General features: G+C 36.7%; 1 protein-coding gene across 2 annotated transcripts in view; it reads right to left on the bottom strand.

Moving 5' to 3' along the window:
* The window catches only part of mapk14a (mitogen-activated protein kinase 14a), a 34,478-nt gene that overhangs the window by 6,257 nt on the left and 10,205 nt on the right, over nucleotides 1–18,016 (bottom strand). The window contains exons 4-9 of one of the 2 annotated variants that reach the window (XM_007231921.4): nucleotides 12,116–12,227; nucleotides 10,106–10,135; nucleotides 9,908–9,955; nucleotides 9,490–9,604; nucleotides 7,950–8,021; nucleotides 1,106–1,185 (exon numbers count right to left, since the gene is read on the bottom strand). In XM_007231921.4, the coding sequence (XP_007231983.2) occupies nucleotides 1,106–1,185; nucleotides 7,950–8,021; nucleotides 9,490–9,604; nucleotides 9,908–9,955; nucleotides 10,106–10,135; nucleotides 12,116–12,227 (457 nt within the window). Of the gene's footprint in view, nucleotides 1–1,105; nucleotides 1,186–5,364; nucleotides 5,445–7,949; nucleotides 8,022–9,489; nucleotides 9,605–9,907; nucleotides 9,956–10,105; nucleotides 10,136–12,115; nucleotides 12,228–18,016 lie in introns of both variants that reach the window. The other variant, XM_007231920.4, reaches the window with a different exon arrangement.

Below are 18,016 nucleotides of genomic sequence, written 5' to 3'. Positions count from 1 at the left end.
ATTTATGAGGGATGCACCAGTCATCATAAATTCCATTAAGATTAGTAGCTGTTTATATGCACGCTGTGAACTGACAAACTGCTTGTTAGTGCGTAGCTTCACATTTATTGCAATAGATAAGTGTCTGTAGAAGAAAGCTAGAGTTTGAGTTAATCAATTATTAGAAACACACAAAAAGATCACATTCAGCAAGACCAATCAGAGCAAGAGAGAGCGAGCAGAGCACACAGCCAGTGTCAAATCTCCATTTCAGTGTGTAGTGTTAATAAACCCCATAGTAAAATAAGTGTATTAGCACTGTGTAACATTGCATACATACACCATCACACACATGCCTTAAACTATATCGACTTATTCGCCAAGTAATCTTGCCAAGACAGTCAAAGTAGTAGTTTGACAGTATAAGTCATTACATTTAAAAGTAGACAAATATTTAGACACTTGAACTTCTTGGTGGTTACTAGTACTTTTAGCTATAAAATAAGCTTTTAGATTTTTTTTATAAGCATAAATGTATCAATTAATTAAACATCTGTTTCACAGATAATGTTTAAGGCAAATTGTGTGTGATGATTTAGCGATACATTTTAAATAATGCTAAAGTTATCATTTATTGGCTTCATTAGATAAAAAAAAATAAACCATGTGAAACTAGAGACACTAAATAGGTTTTGCATGTTTGTGGAAAATTGTGTGAATGAGATTTTGGGCCAAAATATCACCTTAATTACTAAAATCATAGTACATATTGGCAGATAATGTTTAAGTTAACACAGGACACTGCCCACAGGACATTGGCCACAGAGTGCAGTTGGTGGATTATTCTCGGTTCAACAAAGACATTGCGATGTTTAAAAACTCCAGCAACACTGCTGTGTCTGATCAACACACTACTACTACACTGTCATTGTCACTGCAGTACTAAGAATGACCCACCACCCCAATAATACCTGCTCTGTGGTGGTCCTGTGGGGGTCCTAACCACTAAAGAAACTATAATGAAGCTTTAAAATAAAAAATAAAAGGTCATAGCCAGTAGACCAGGTCTACATATCTGAACTGATTGGGATGCTGAATGTGGGGGTCTGGGCCACAGAAAGCTCACCTCATGGCTAGGCATCCTGCTTATTAGAGAGGAAGGAGGGGTTCCTGTCAGCCTCATTATCTGCTGTAGCTGGTTTATATCTTACAGGGCCAGGTCAAGGGCTTATAGCAGACATGCTTACTGATTCATTACAAATCACCTGATTTAGATTGTCCTCTACTTATAAGAGGAAGAGAGAAAGAATGAGCAAAAGAGAGAAAAAGAGAACAAGACAGAGAAAGCAACACAGAGGATTGGCATGCAAACTGACACAATGCTGCAGAGAAGAACGCTTTAGATACGTTATATCCGTTCCAAGGAAAACACAGTTAGCACCAGTACCAAGTCTTAATTCATTTAACCCCTTAAACTGCACAGTCAGTATCCAGGCTAGAGTTGTACGGTAGTCAAGACCGCTAGAGCAGAGTCCGAGTCAAGACCAAGACTTTCAGTAGTCGAGTCAGAGTCAAGACCAAGACTGGGAAAAACGAGACCAAGACAGAGACCAAATTCTATTTATTTATATTCTAAAATGTAAAAAAAAAAAAAAAACTCAAACAGTCCATCACTAAGTTTAGCTAGCTCATCGCTAAGGTTAGCTAGCTTGTTGCTAGCTTTAGTTATTTTCCCCTAAACATTAGTGTATGGATTACCGTGTTATTTTAGTTATTTTTCCCTAAACATTAGTGTATGGATTAGCACTAAACATTAGTGTATGTATTAGCATGTTATTTTAGTTATTTTTACCCTAAATATTAGTGTATGGATTAGCACTAAACATTAGTGTATGGATTAGCATGTTATTTTAGTTATTTTTCCCTAAACATTAGTGTATGGATTAGCACTAAACATTAGTGTATGTATTAGCATGTTATTTTAGTTATTTTTACCCTAAATATTAGTGTATGGATTAGCACTAAACATTAGTGTATGGATTAGCATGTTATTTTAGTTATTTTCCCCTAAACATTAGTGTATGGATTAGCATGTTGTTTTAGTTATTTTTACCCTAAACATTAGTGTATGAATTAGCACTAAACATTAGTGTATGGATTTAGCAAGTTGCTAAAGTTAGCTAGCTCGTCACTTGCTTTAGTAATCTCCCAGGTAACATTAGTATTTTAGCTAGCTCATCACTAAGATTAGCTAGCTTGTTGCTAGCTTTAGTTCTCTCCTCAAAAACATTAGTATTTTAGTAAGCTTGTTGCTGCGGTTGCACTTACTTCCCCTTGTGCTTTCTTTCTAAATGTCTGAAAAAAATGTATTGTGGTCCCCGAGGTTACAATGATTCACATAAACAAAGAGTATAACTCCAGCGAGCCGGTGAAAAAGAGCACATTCAACTTAACATCGGACTATTCAAAAGAAAAGTGTTCATTGATTGGACACTGAAAGAAAGCAGAAGTATCTTGTTTTTCGCTGTTAGCCAATCTTTGTGCAGATTTTAGACACACAGAGAATGGACTGATCGGTCTGTTGAACGAATAGTTGATGTTCAGTAATGATAGAAAAAAGGTTCAGTTTCTAATGAACTTCACCTCAGACAAAGGACTCGGACGGTTTCGTCCACGGTCTCTGAGTCCACCTCAGCCTAAGACCGAGACAAGTAGGACTGTCACAAGGACTATTTTCCTTAGACAATTTACTGTTTTAGATATAACTGTCATTTATATACAAAATAACAGTGCTGACATGCCAGCTTGTTCACACTAATAGGCATTCATGAGTAAGACCATACGATACAAAAATCAACGCAGAAATAAAAATGTATATATATAATTATATAACTAATTATGTAATAATATAGGCTTATATTCAGTGGTATGTAAATCAAATCTGGGCCTATATATAGACTGATGCAAGGGTTTCAAATCAAACAAACATTCATACATTAAAACAGTGATTTTGATTAGTTTTGCATTTTTGGAGAAAAAAGCAAGACATGTTGCACAATAATGATTCATACGTTCTGTACACAGCCTTCTATTTTTTCCTAATTAAGACATCTGGGAAACCACAGTAAATTACCTCAGTTTCTTAGTAAAAAGCTTATTATAGCATAATATGGGTTTCAAAACTAAATTCTTATAAAGCAGGGGTGTCAAACTCATTTTGGCCGAGGGCCACATTGGCATATTGGCTGTCCTCCGAGGGCCAGATGTAACTTATAAATATAAGAAAATGTAACCAAATGTAATATATGTAAATGAATGTAATTACTCCTTAATGTTAAATAACTCTCAATATATTATTTATTCAATCAAATATTACAGTTGCATGGAAAAAATGTTTGCTTGTTGCTCTATTAACATAAATCCTGTTATGAAATCCAAAAACTCCATCAATCAAGAACCAAACTATACAAGTGAATAGAAATGACATAAAATACAAGTTATATTAACTTTGATCAAAACGTTTGATACTGAAAAGAGGCTTAATAAATATAAAATCAAAAATTGTGAGCTGTGACAGATTTAGCATTTCCTCATCCAACCACTAGTGGGAGCTGCAGCAGCACAAGCCCACAGTCTTTACTGAGTCAGAGCTACAGCCCAGCCACGGGCTACAGGGCTCAGCTCAGCCAGTCTGGAGCGTTTTTAAAATTTTAAGTTCTTCTGTGTATGAAATAAAATAACCCCACTAACCGGATAATACAGCTCTCTACAGTTCATATTTCAGCCCAAGCAGCTAACAGCAGCAGTTTAGAGCAGCCATCCCGGAGTCACTGCTCGGATTACATTATAAACAGGTCAGTTAGCGCGCTGCTAACCTCAGGATGTTTATAACTACGGAGTTTAGAACACACCGCGGCTGCAAGGTTAGACTGTTGAAGGCTACTGGAGACTATTAAAGGCTATTGGAGGTTATTGAAAGGGTTATTGGGGGCAGAAATCAGTAAAGGCTGGTTAGATAAGTGATTCACCTCCTCGTCCTTTGCTGAGGTGAAACTGCGACTAGCGATGTCACAGTGATGTTTATTAACCTCATTAAAACAGATTTTATCAGCTATTGTCTTATAAATATTTACACATAATTTATATCTCTTCTAAAAAGCGTTTATTTTGGTCAGTAACACAAAATGCATACCGGTCTTTCGCCTTGAAGCACAGCCGTCCGTCTGCATCAACTTTTCTTTTTCTGGATATTATGGGATAAACATGTCTCAATTCCACCCGCGAAGTTACACCTTCCCTCCGGCAGGGTTTCCACATCAATGACTACACTGCCGTGTAGTGGCAGTAAGCCGTAACTTTGCGGGTAATACAATCGACAAGCATTGTGGGAAATGTATTTTTTGGTCAAAGAACGCTTCTGACCTATTTATTATAGACACTAAGATTTTACAAGCTCTCGCGGGCCACATAAAAAGACGTGGCGGGCCACATTTGGCCCGCGGGCCTTGTGTTTGACACATGTGCTATAAAGGAAATAAAGAAACAGCTCAGCTCACAAGTGATTCATGACCACTGTTTATGAAACGCAGGGTAAAAACATGAAAAACACTGTTGCTGTGTGTATCTCAAAAAATGAAAATATCATTGAAAAGTTGCTTTATTTCAGTAGTTTGGTTCAAAATGTGAAACTTATATTATATAGATGTATTACATACAGAGTGATCTCCTTTTCTTTTATAGTTGTTTTATTTCTTCTCCCCTCTTTAATGGAGATGTGGATTTCATTTTCCAGCAGGACTTGGCACACTGCCCACACTGCCAAAAGCACCAATTGGTCTTATATAATATTCACATTTTCTGAGACATTGATTTTTGAGTTTTCATTAGCTGTAAGCCATAATCATCAACAATAAAATAAATAAAAGCTTAAAATAGATCACTCTGTGTGCAACACATCTATATCACGAGTTTTATATTTTTAAGTTAATTAAAGAATAAAGTAACCTTTCAATGATATTATAATTATTTAAGATATGTGCATTAGTTGACTAGCTAAGGTAAAAGTAGCATGCAGACTGGGGCAGTACAGTAATATGCTGTTCTCCCTTTTATGTATTGTTTTAAGATACAGTAAACATAAGTCACATTGTCTCGGGTATACCTTAAGCACATCTTATTAAGAAATTACAAAAGGCTATGTACAGAAACTTTCCAACAAACACACATCAGATTATGCAATACTGTGAAAGCATGCTGCAGGAAAAGACTGATTGTCAGCAAGATCCAAAAATCAACACACAGGTCAGAAAGAGCACACATCATTACACATCAGCTGATCTGGCAAAGCTCAAAAAAAAGAGAACATCTCCCAAATGTTACACTCACAGAATCTGAGGAGATTTTCTTCAACAGCTCGGGTCCTGGAGTTCCAACGAGCATCATTATAAGTTTCAGCTGGTCAATGTCTACCAATGGAGCATAAAGGAAAAACAGGGGGAAGGCAAGGCTGCTGCCACAACACACAGGTCTAAAGCTACAGCTCCATGCAGCTGTCATCACTGGCATGGCATTTCCTAGAACAGGATTTTACAGGCTTACACTGAGGCTACATGTTGCTGCGGGAAAGAAAAACCTTTTTAATTTTTCAAGACGTGAACACAGCACTGCAGCCTGGTCTTTCCCAATCCTGTGGGCATGATGGATATCATGATGACAGTCAAAAAGATCCTATTTAAAACAAAAGAAAGAAAGAAAACTAGGCACAGGTATTTACTTCATCAAACTGCTACCCTGATTTTATACAGTGTGTGTTTATATGGGCTCAAAAATGAAACCATTATCAGATTACTGGAGTTATTTTATTATTCAAGTAGTTACGTAAACAGCATACGCTTTCTTTTAATTTCTTAAATCAGAGTAAAGTCTAAAAATCTGACACTCATGTTCTGCAGTAATCTGATTATAACATGCAAATGAAAGCACATACATTTTAATATAATTTGCAAGTGAATTCCATTTTGTAATTGCAGGATTGAACAATATATTAACTGTTAAATGTTGTCCTAACATTGGCCTTGTAATACTCAACCAATCAATGTTTACTAAGCACAGTCATCCAATGGAAAATAGACATTCAAAATGGTGTGTAGACCAAGACTTGACTTAAATCTATCTTGGAAACTGCTCCAGGAAGCTTTAGATAGTAGTTACAGTTAATACATAGAAAAAAAATGTTAAAAATAAACTCATACCAGGCACTCACGTCACTTAGCTACGCTTCAGAGCACAACAAACTGCTCTCAGCTTCTCACACTGTCATTTCTAGGGATTTTTTCCCCCCAGATTTTTATGGTATATATGGAAGCCCTTCATATCAGTGCTCCCATAAGGTGCGAAATATGTTAAAATCAGGAATGAGGTTGATGTAACAGTAGTGCACTATAAATAATGTGATATTCATAGTATAGTATAGTATAGTGAGCCTTATTCAAAACAAAATGCATGATAATTTACATGCTATAGACATTACTCTGCATTCTGTCATGTATCCACATAAAAAAAATATATTTAATGTGGATACGACTGATTTCAGTTCATTTGCACGATCACCAAAACCCACTATCGATACACTGTTGTTGCCTTTTGCAGAATAGTCATCGTGATGTGTGCATGTGCAATAGTCACATCGGAGTACGTGCAATGTCACTTAAGGCAATTAAATCAATCACGTCATGTTGCAATGTTTTGATTCATGGCACAAGAAATAGATACACAGCGCTGTCTCTGTGTCTGTGTGAGTGACAGGCTGCTGCTGCCTGAGAAGCGAGAGGGGGAGCGTGAGGAGGGCAGGAGTAAATACAAGGTAACTGCATGGCCTCCATCCACATGGTTGGGCACGTGCTGAAAGCTGTGCACCTCAGTACAGCACAGTTTTGCGCAGATATTTCCAGTTACAGCTGAAATTATGCTTTTAATCCGAGAAAAACACTCTTATTTACCTTTTAAAAAGCCATTTAAAGGCCTGATTAAAGGGCCAATTACTGTTGTGTGTATATATATATATATATAGTTGAAAAAAATATATATTTGCAATGTACAATTTGTCCAATATCGTGCAGCCCTAGTGTTAGCAGTTACATAACCTAACATGTTTTACAATCCAAGAATTCAAAGCCTGTAAAATGCTGTTTGTGCAAGCCCTACCTAGCATTGTATTATTCTACACTGGAATATCCATGTTTTGTCCACAGCCATGGTAACATATAGCACTTGTTGGCCATATCTGTGGAAAGCCATGAGAGACTAATGAAGTAAAAATAGAAGAGGCTTCATACTTTCACAGCAAACAAAAAAAAACTTGCCTACAGCAAAAAAACAAGCCCAGGCATGTAGGACAGGTGTGCTGTAGCAAGCGTCACACAAACAGTAAAGGAGTTTGGTGCCACTTGCTTTAAGAAGAACTAGGCATTTGACTCTTTGCATCAAGCATGTGTATAAAAAATAAAAAACTGTGGGACGAAAATATCATGCAGTGCTGGAATGGAAAGAAAAGGAGCATTAATCATTAGACTGCTGTAAGTGGAAGAGAGAGAGAGAAACAGAGAGAGAGAAAGAGACCTAAGGAAAAAAGAGCAAGAGGACAGAGGGAGAGAGAAAAAAAAGAGAGAGATACATAGAAAGAAAGAGAGAGAGAGAGAGAGGGGGCAAAGCATTCTTTGCAAGGTTGCTTAAAGCTTTCTTAGAAGTGCGGGTGGCATTTCCTTATTAGCACTGCTTGCGGTGAGGCTAGAATAGGAGAGGAGCGTAATGGAACAGAGTGAGACGGATCTTCCTGCTCTAGAACTGAGAAGGAGAGACGTACAGATATACATTTTATAAAGGTTATACTCTCATTAAAATTCTAAACATCTATACAAATATAAGCCAACACACAACTGGGCCAGTGACCGTGTGCTTGTGCTGAAGGATACGGTCAGTGCCAGGAAATAGCGCCCTCCCCGTCAGCAGCTCAGCCATAATGCAGCCAACAGACCAAATGTCCACTGCAAAAATGAAGGCAGACAATTGAGCATCAGTAACAGAGGAATAAGGTTTTTTTTTTTACACTTGAAATCCTGAGTCTGAATTACAGTAAGTTTCATGTGTTTAAAATAAATAAATTTGGTCTCATCAGTTTTGGTTTCATATCGCAGTTTAGTGAGCGGCTTAAAATATATATATATTTTTTAATCAATGCGTTAAAAAATAAATAAATGAGTGGTTCGGCTGGTGTGGTACAGTGGATAACACCACTGCATGCCAGTGAGCTACTACCTCATGTGGGATACTGGGGTTTAATTCCCAATCTGGATGACTACACTGCTCTACACCAACAAGAGTCCTAGGACAAGACTCCTAACAAGCATGGCGAGTCCTATCGACCTCCTCAAGTAGTTTCTGGTACTGTATACAGCTCTGCAAAAAATTAAGAGACCACTTTAATTTCTAAATCAGTTTCTCTGATTTTGCTATTCATAGGTTTATGTTTGAGTAAAATGAACATTGTTGTTTTATTCTATAAACTATGGACAACATTTCACCCAAATTCCAAATACAAATAGTCATTTAGAGCATTTATTCGCAGAAAATGTGAAATGGATGAAATAACAAAAGATGCAGAGCTTTCAGACCTCAAATAATGCAAAGAAAACAAGTTCATATTCATAAAGATTTAAGAGTTCAGAAATCAATATTTGGTGGAATAATCACAGTTAATCACAGTTTTCATGCATCTTGGCATCATGTTCTCCTCCACCAGTCTTACACACTGCTTTTGGATGAATTTATGCCACTTCTGGTGCAATAATTCAAGCAGTTCAGCTTGGTTTGATGGCTTGTGATCATTCATCTTCCTCTTGATTTTATTGCAGGAGTTTTTAATTTGGTAAAATCAAACAAAATTAAGCATTTTTAAGTGGTCTCATTTTTTTCCCCAGAGCTGTATCACACTGTTATCCATGTACTATTACTGTTATCTTGCTATATGCAACATACATTTGTCCTTCTTTACAGATGGCATTACATCAGTTTATCTTGGCTTTTTACCAGATATTAATAAATCTCTATATTTCAAGTGTATGCTTAAACTTAAATCATCCTTCATTCAACGTAAAGCCTTTAGGCTTTCAAACTTTAGTTTGTTTCCATCCACATTTTGGGTACTTTTTAAAATATTGGGCTTTTTCAATTTCTTTTTTTTTTTTTTACACAAAATACTTTAAATTGATATCCCTCTGTAAACATGTATTAAAGCAGTGTGAGGTCTGCTGCAAATCATGACCACTAAAGAGCATTAAGCTGAGTAAAATTCTCTTTAAAACTATTTTTAATACATTGATCATTTTTTGGAAAATAACACCTCAGCTTAAGAAATAAACACAAAGCTTCACGTTTGTGCAAATCCAGCTAAACACATGCTTCACCATCCTGAGGAACTTCACTTCACACCCAAAGCAGATAACCCTATCCTACCTGTCATGTTGTAGTGCATCCAGTTCAGCATGATCTCTGGAGCGCGGTACCACCTGGTGGCCACATATCCCGTCATCTCATCATCTGTATGCCGTGCAAGACCAAAGTCAAGGATCTGAGATAGAGATAGAAAGGGAGAGAGAGAGAGAGAGAGAGAGAGCGAGAGAGAGAATTACATTACAACATTACAATTACAATGTTTTATTACATTTATTACCAATTATTGCCAACCAATTGTACATGACATATCAACCAATTATATCTGGAAATCACATCAGAACAGGACCTTAGTGTTCTAAAAGGGCTGAGCTGTATTTAGCTAAACAGCGCATCTACTGCACTCATTACCTATACAGTAGAAAATGTTACTAGGCCATGTGTCTCCTTAATTAAAAGGCTTTCCAACAAATTGTCTTACCTTAAGTTCACAATCTTCATTCACTGCTAAATTTCCAGGCTTCAGGTCCTGAAAAAAAAGGAACCAAGGATTAGCTTATTACCAATTACACACAATTTAGTAGATACAACAGTAAAACACGGGTAAATAAAACTTGAATAATCTCTTCCTGTGATGAACAAACTTTATTTCTAGAAGAACAAATAGGTGAACACTCACTCTGTGAATGATGTCTGCTGAATGGATGTACTGCAAATTAAAAAGAAAATACAACAAATAAGCACATTATGCCATTCACACTGATAAATCGTGCACATCAAGCACTTTAATAAAAAACCTTGTACAGTTAATCATGAGACAGAAGGTGCAATGCATAAATCATGCAGATACAGACCAGCTGCTTCAGATAATGTCTACACCAACCATCAAGTATAGTGAACCATACTAGTGCATCTCAAAAAACAGAGTGATCTATTTTAAGCATTTATTTTTTTCGTTGTTGAAAATAAGATTATAGCAGTGTGTCAAGTCCTGCTGGAAAATGAAATCCACCGTATCTCCATAAAGGTTGTCAGTAGCAGAGGGAAGCATGAAGTGCTGTAAGATTTTGTGGGAAAACAAAACTGCACTGACTTTAGACTTGATAATAAAACACAGTGGATCAACACCAGCAGATGACATGTCTCTCCAAACCATCACTGAGCATCAAATTCAGTAAATTTTGCATTTCGTTTGGAAATCAAGAGAGCAGAGTCTGGAGGAAGAGTGGAGACACACAGTCCAAACTGCTTGAGGTCTAGTGTGAAGTTTCCACCAATCAGTGATGGTTTGGAGAGACATGCTGATCATCTGCTGTTGTTGGTCCACTGTGTTTTATTATCAAGTACAAAATCAGTGCAGTGTTTTCCTAGAACATCTTACAGCACTTCATGCTTCCCTCTGCTGACAACTTTTATGGAGATGCGGATTTCATTTTCCAGCACACTGAGACACTAATTTTTGGGTTTTTATTGACTGTAAGCCATATATAAACAATAAAAGGATAAATGCTTAAAATAGATCACTCTGTGTGTGAAACAAGTTTTATATTTTGAACTGAATTACTGAAAAAAGTAACTTTTCTATTTCTTTTTAGATGCCCCAGTATGATCTCAAAGATCTTAAATGAAAAAAATTTGAAAAAAGTTTTATTTTTCCTTATTTTGCTTTTTTCCATTTTAGATTTCTTTTTTCCAGTTCAGCTTTGTAAAGGGTTTCCATTGGAAAAATGTAACTATTCTTATTGAAATTAATTCACAATTATTTCTAAAATATAACTAGAGATGTTTCAATACATCTATACATCTATATTATTTTTTGCAGTTTCTCCACAAGAGGGCAAAACTAGCACTCAAAGCTTTAGAAAATATATATGACACTGTTTATGAAGCATGTGCAGTACAATTATGTGTAGAAAGCTAAATGTGGTAAAAGAAGAAATTCACTTTTTAATAATACACATTGTTTTTCATTCCAATTTTGGCCTCAATGTAAAATCTGAAACTAAATCCCAGGATCCCATGTTCTCCACGTCTAATACAACAAACAGCTGGTTGGATTGGGATTTGGGATTTTCTTTAGCAGATCAGTCTCCATCCAAATTATGGACAAATATTGTGTCTAAGCTTGAAGCAGATGGGTTTAAACAGCAGAAGACCACACTGAGTTCTAATTTTGTCAACCAAGAACAGAAAGAAGAGGCAGCACAGCTAAACTGCACAACTAAAGAAAGGAAAAACTGATGATAGAATCAGAATTTGGCACCAGCTAAATTAATCCACGGAGCCAACCTGCCTTCTATCAACAGTCAATGCTAGCAGAGGTGGTATAATGGGGGCCTGTTAAAACCAATCTTTCATCGTCTGAATGCCACAGACTATTTGAGTACTGTTGCTTACCAACAATGTTTCAACTTCTCCAACTACTAATGGGGCTTTCAGCATGACAATTTCATTAAGACCAGTTTAGTGCTCTTCAGTTGCTTATAACAGTATACAAATATATATATATATATCATATTATTCCTGCAAAATCTAAAAGAAATAGACCAGGACCTCAAAGAATATTTCCAACATCTTTTGGAATGCATTCTATAAAGAATTGAAGCTGTTTGGAGTGCAAAAGGAGACCCAACCAGTATTAGTACATTGTTCCTAATAAATCTCCCAGTGTATATTAACATTGTTTTACCTTAAGTCCTCGAATGATCTGGTAGATAAGGAACTGCACATGGTCATCTGTGAGCTTCTGACACTTCACTATGTTATTGAGATCTGCACCCATCAGATGAGTCACCAAGTACCTGCCAATCAGAGCACAGAATAGAGATTATTCCTCCCTGGAGTTTTCACCTTTCATCACACACAAACAAAACTGTATCCAGTTTTATTAACATTATCAAGAGCAGTGAATGGGCTGGCCCTTTGTTTGTTTGTTTGGGTTTTGTGCCATATCAGCAACATGTTGGCAATTTTATGGCATCAACAATGTTCATAACTTGAGCATCACAGACTTAAATCAGTGTCTTCATATGAAGGAAAAAAAAGGTTTACCATATTTTTCATACATAAGGCACACCAGATTTGAAGGCACATTAAGCAACACTAGTAAGAATGCATGTTTGAAGTAAACAAGCGTTTTGCCATGTTTCCACTCTAATTCAGCAGGTCTTGCTGCTGGGGGCGCTCAAGTAAACACAACTGTAATTCTTTAAAAAATATGGATGTTAATCTACACAGATCACTCTCCTGAAAACTGTTTACTTGGGTAAGTAAAGTGCTTCTGTTAATTTACAGTAAGCTTAGAAGTCCAGTAATTTGTCCAAGTTTTAGAAGTGCTTGCCAGCCCCGGTTAGTGCTAGTAAATGCTGCACCATAGCAGTAGACTAAGGAAACCTGAGTGTTCCGGTAATCCAGGGTGCCATCAGCTAGCGGTTTGTCCCACGTAGCTTGTTTTAACACAGTGAACACACTGAATACATTCCAATATACTTGCCTCTGAATGGCAAAAAGCTTGCTCTGTGGTTAGCAGCTAATGCTAGTGCTGCTGTATCTAGCCTTAGTGCTGGAGAAGCTTCACTGAAACGCCTGTATAATGCTGTACTTCAACTGTGTGGCTTTACTGCTCCTTAATACCTGAGGGGTAGAATTCATACCTAAAGGTGCATCGCCGATTTTTGGAAAAATATTTTTAAGTCCAATACATAAATAAATACAACCCAATTTCCAAAAAAAGTTGGAGTGTTGTGTCAAACATGAAAAAGGAGACATTTATGCATGTAAATGTAAACAAATGCACAGATGTCAAAAAGGTTGTGACAAAGCAACACAAGTGGTAATAACAAAAAAGAAAAAAAAAAATCAGCTGCAACAGACGTAATGTGTACGTAACTCACGTATAAAAATTTCACTCACAAATGTACAGTATTTATTGTCAAAGGTTTCAGAGAATCTTTTCATAATATAGAGGTTTTAAAACAGAATATGCTTCTATCCAGACTGCGTCTTTTTTCAGAAAAGGCCTTGAATAATTTATAAAGACAACGCTAAACCACATACTGCATGTATCATAATAGCACGGCTCCATTAAAGAAGAGTCTGTGTCCAGAAGTTTCACCAACTGAAAACATTTGGTGCAAAATGGAATAAAAATCTCAGCCAGAAAGATATAGGAATGGTTACCAGCTAAAATTCTTTATTATAAAACAAATATAGCAACTGCTAGCTTCACTTGCCAGACCTTTACAAACTGTTGTTAAAAAAAGAGGAGATTCTACATAATGGTAGGCATGACTAGGGGTGGGCAATAATATATCGAATACAATATATTATGACAGAAATATCATAATATTAAAAATCCATATCGTGATAATACCTAGAGATGTTCTGTCTTAAAAGTTGTCTATTATTTACTGTGAAGCTTTAGGTGTATTTATTGTATAATTGTTTTAGTTTGCAGTTTATATGCATGCACTAAATATTCTGCAATATTTTTGCTGCATTATATTATTTTATGCTATATATTTTATTTTGCCACATTATGATTATTCTGTTATACTCTCATACTACATTCCTGAAATTTTCTGTTTTCCTATATCGCCAAGTATATCGTTATCGCAAAAATACCCTGAAATATCGTGATATTATTTTAGAGCCATATCGCCCACCCCTAGGCATGACCTGCTCCAACATTTTTGAGACATGTTGCTGCCAACAAAATCATTTTATTTAGTTGACGTTTCATTAAATGATACAATATCTCAATGTCTCATAATAAAAACATGGGTAAATGTATTTTAATACATAAATAAAATTCCTGATGTGGCATGAGTCAGCAGCTGGTATAGTCAGGGTTACCGTTATTAACTCCTACACACAGAGAGGCTTTACAAAGTCTCCTGCTCTGAACCCAACACCGCCTGATCAGCCGTAATTACGATGCAATGGAGAAATGTAACACTAGCCACTGCAATCTCCTCAGAGGCGCTCCGATTGGTTTCTGTTGTTTACAGACCCAAATCCAATGACCAGCCTGACACAGTTGGACGCTCATACACAGTGAGCCACTGGCATTATGTTAAACAGGGCTTCTGTGGAACTACAGAGAACGGCTTAAAATAAGTCCAGCTTAACCCTGGAGAGATTCTCCACCCCCTCTACACACACACACAAACATTGCTGCTCTCGTACACCACACCACCACAAACATCAGAAACAAACAAAAATGTACTCAACCCCACCCACAAATGAAATCACCTCAAACTGCACACACAGTATTTTCAACAAGCGAGAACGCAGCACTATAAAAATACGATCTAAATACAGAACTGTATCACAGAACCCTCTGCTAAACCCTCAAGCAAGAGTGAACCCTAGGGTGTGTGTGCTATCTATTTTTGTTTTCTTTAGTTTACAGTTTACCAGATGCATTTTACTTAGGCATTACTTTTACCAGGAAAATATAAATAAATAATTATTTAATGTAGTTTTGCCTTTTTTTACTTTAACTTTTTAATTATTTGAGTGACAGTGACAACATGCTTCTTAGTAAAGCATCCACAATAGTCATATCACAAGATGTGTAATATCATTAGTTACAGTGTACAGCTTACTAGCTGTCTAATGCAAAAAAAATAACTGTTCATTTTCCATGCCGTACTGTACAGATATAATCTGCTTATGGTCAATATAATTTATTTTATTCCAATACTGGATTAAAGATAATGACTAAATTCCTAAATTTTTCAACAACACAATATACTTATACTGCAGAATAGAACTGTTGCAATGCAATGCCTGTTTTTCGAATATTGGGCAGATTTACTGCTTGGAAATGTATGTTTAAAAAAATATTCAGAATTACCATATGCCTGTCTTTGTTAATGAGCATAATATAAAGTGTTTTTCATGTATTGTTAATATATGACAGCGTCCTGAATCATTACCACATCTCTGCTCTTGTAACAATCAAAAATCAGGTAAAAATAGCTAGAGTTTATAGGTATGATTATTAATGGTGTATTAAACCCCATCCTCAGTGTAAATAAATGCACTGAGCGCCGGCTGCTACACCCGGAGACAGGCTATGCGGAGTCTGTATATGTATATACGTCTGTTATTATCAGTACAGTGATGGCAGCTCCCGGAACAGAAAGTTAGCATTATGGGATGTAAACAGTAGTTTTTAATAAGCTTCTTGTGCACTTTTTATAGTTATCAATGCCTTGTTTTAAATGTCAGGGCTCTCCAGATTCTATCAAGAAGCCGTGGAGCTACTTTGAGCCTGGATAACATTGTAAAAAGCGATTTATTGGAGCAAAATATGCCCCAAAGATGTCATTGTAAAGAGTGCAGCGCAAAAAGCACAAAATTACTAGATCTCAGAAAGCTATGGGAGAATGGAGGAGTGTTATGAACTTTATCATGTTTTACTACAGCAAAAGTCCATTTTACACCGGAGTTGTTCTTTAAAAACTTTAAAAGTCTGATTTAACTGCATTTACACTTTATTTCTATTTATCAGCAAAAATAGTTCCACTCTCACTGTTAAAAAAAAAAAAAAACATTCAGTACTATAGAATCACTTTCACAGGGCATGTGGGTTACAGGAGACACTCCTCATTCAAAGAGTTGAGTCCATTTATATTTTTGGCAGTAGCGGCGGCAGCAGCAGTGTACACCCCACACAGTCTCGCAGTGACACTCTGGCCCTTTCCTGACCTGCCTTCCCCAGTAACACTGATGTCACCCGTCCAGCTGGCCGGCTCAGGCAGCCCTGTCACTTTAGAGCCCTTTCATGTGGAGCTCATGTGTTCTGAACGGTGAGTGTCTGGCCTCTTCCCAACTACCTCCTACCTCCGAGCAAGACGGAGCATGTCCAATAACAAGACCTGCAAACAGCAGCCTTTAGAAAAGCCTCTATACAGCATTCTGTACTGGACTTTCCAGTGTCAGTAATGCATGCCTTTTTACGGTGCATTAATACAAACACTGAAGTATTAGTGAATGAAAAAAGGAAAAAATATAATCACATTACGAACTATATATAAAACAGCGTTTCCTGCCATGCATATCGTGTACATCACTGCACATCACAGCAAACTTATTGCCACTGTTGCATAACTTTTGTTTTAAATGTTGTGAAATCTCATTTACAAAATTCTGCCAATGGCTTTAAATGTGAAACAAGGGATGAAGGAGAGAATCATGGAGAGGACAAAGACAAGAGAATTAGAGAGAGAGATAAACATTAAGCTGGGTAAGTTTCTCAGTTAAAATGAACCCTTATAATGTAAAGTAAAGGCCAGACTCTGAGCACTGAGCTCAGGAAAGTTAGATTGATATTTGTAAGCAAGATATCCACTGAGTATTAAACATACTAAACTCTCATTTACTGTATTACATTTTCTAAATTATAGAGGAACAGAGAACCACAACAAACATTCTATATGTAAATAAAGCTCCTAAGCCTGGGCATTTTGCCAGTAAATTTAATAAAAACAGAAAGACAGAAAGGGACCGTCTGTAAAGAACAGACTCTGATTAAAAACGTAAAACATTCACAGAGCTAAACAGTCTGTTTGTGATTGTTATAAAGGCTTGACACCTAAAAAAAATTAAAAAGTATAAAAATAAATAAAAACAGCCAAAATTGCTGCAGCTTGCGATGAAGATGGTAAGATGTTCATTATAAAAAACATTGAACAGAGATGAGTTAAAAAATGAATAGCTGATCATAACAACTTCATAATCTTTAACAGATGCATATTTATTCGATTACTTTAGATATGCATGCATGTTGTGCATTTTTTTTTTTACAAATCAAGAAATTGCTGTGACATCCATATGACTACATTATATAGCTAGACACTTGTATCGTATAACATAAATACAAAACATCAGAAACATGCCACCGAGATTAACACCTTCCTCTACATCGTGGTCATGTCTGATATCAGGGCTAGTAGGTCTAAAGGTACAGGAAGTTCTGAGGATTAGAGAGATGTGCTGAAACAGGAACTGTCAGTTCTAGGCCACTCGGCCACTGAGGTCCAGAATGACCTGAACGGCCTCAGCCTTTACCTAAGCAGTAATCTGGAAAAGCAAAAGCAGCACAGCACAAACCAGCTCAGCCTCGCCTTACATACAGACTTTTCATTCAGACATGACAACACAAATTTCAACTGAGCAACATTCAAGCAAAGCTACATTACACAATGCTTTCTTGCTCCTTTTGCATTACCAACCACACCCAGTCTATTAATACTACAGGTAACTGCCAAGAAGCTGTCACTTGCATTATACAAAAGCAAGCAGACATGAACCTGTTGCAGCTTATATAAGGTGAATGTTGAAAATAAAGTCACAGTGGAAATTGGCGGACACTGATCAAGCAAAACATTGTGACCACCTTCTAGTTTCTAATAAGCGTCTTTGTAATGTCATATGTTACTTTACAACATGTGTAATTCCCTGCTAAGTGCAGTTCACCCACTGACCTAGTCTTAGAGTCGTGCAAAATCCACCGGAGATCCTATGTAAACTATAGCTACACATAGAGGTGGGGTAGTCCAAGTCCAGGAAGTAAAAATCC

The sequence above is a fragment of the Astyanax mexicanus genome, chromosome 12 (genome assembly GCF_023375975.1).
Source record: "Astyanax mexicanus isolate ESR-SI-001 chromosome 12, AstMex3_surface, whole genome shotgun sequence".
NCBI classification, from domain to species: domain Eukaryota; kingdom Metazoa; phylum Chordata; class Actinopteri; order Characiformes; family Acestrorhamphidae; genus Astyanax; species Astyanax mexicanus.
This window is presented reverse-complemented; position numbering and strand designations above follow the sequence as displayed.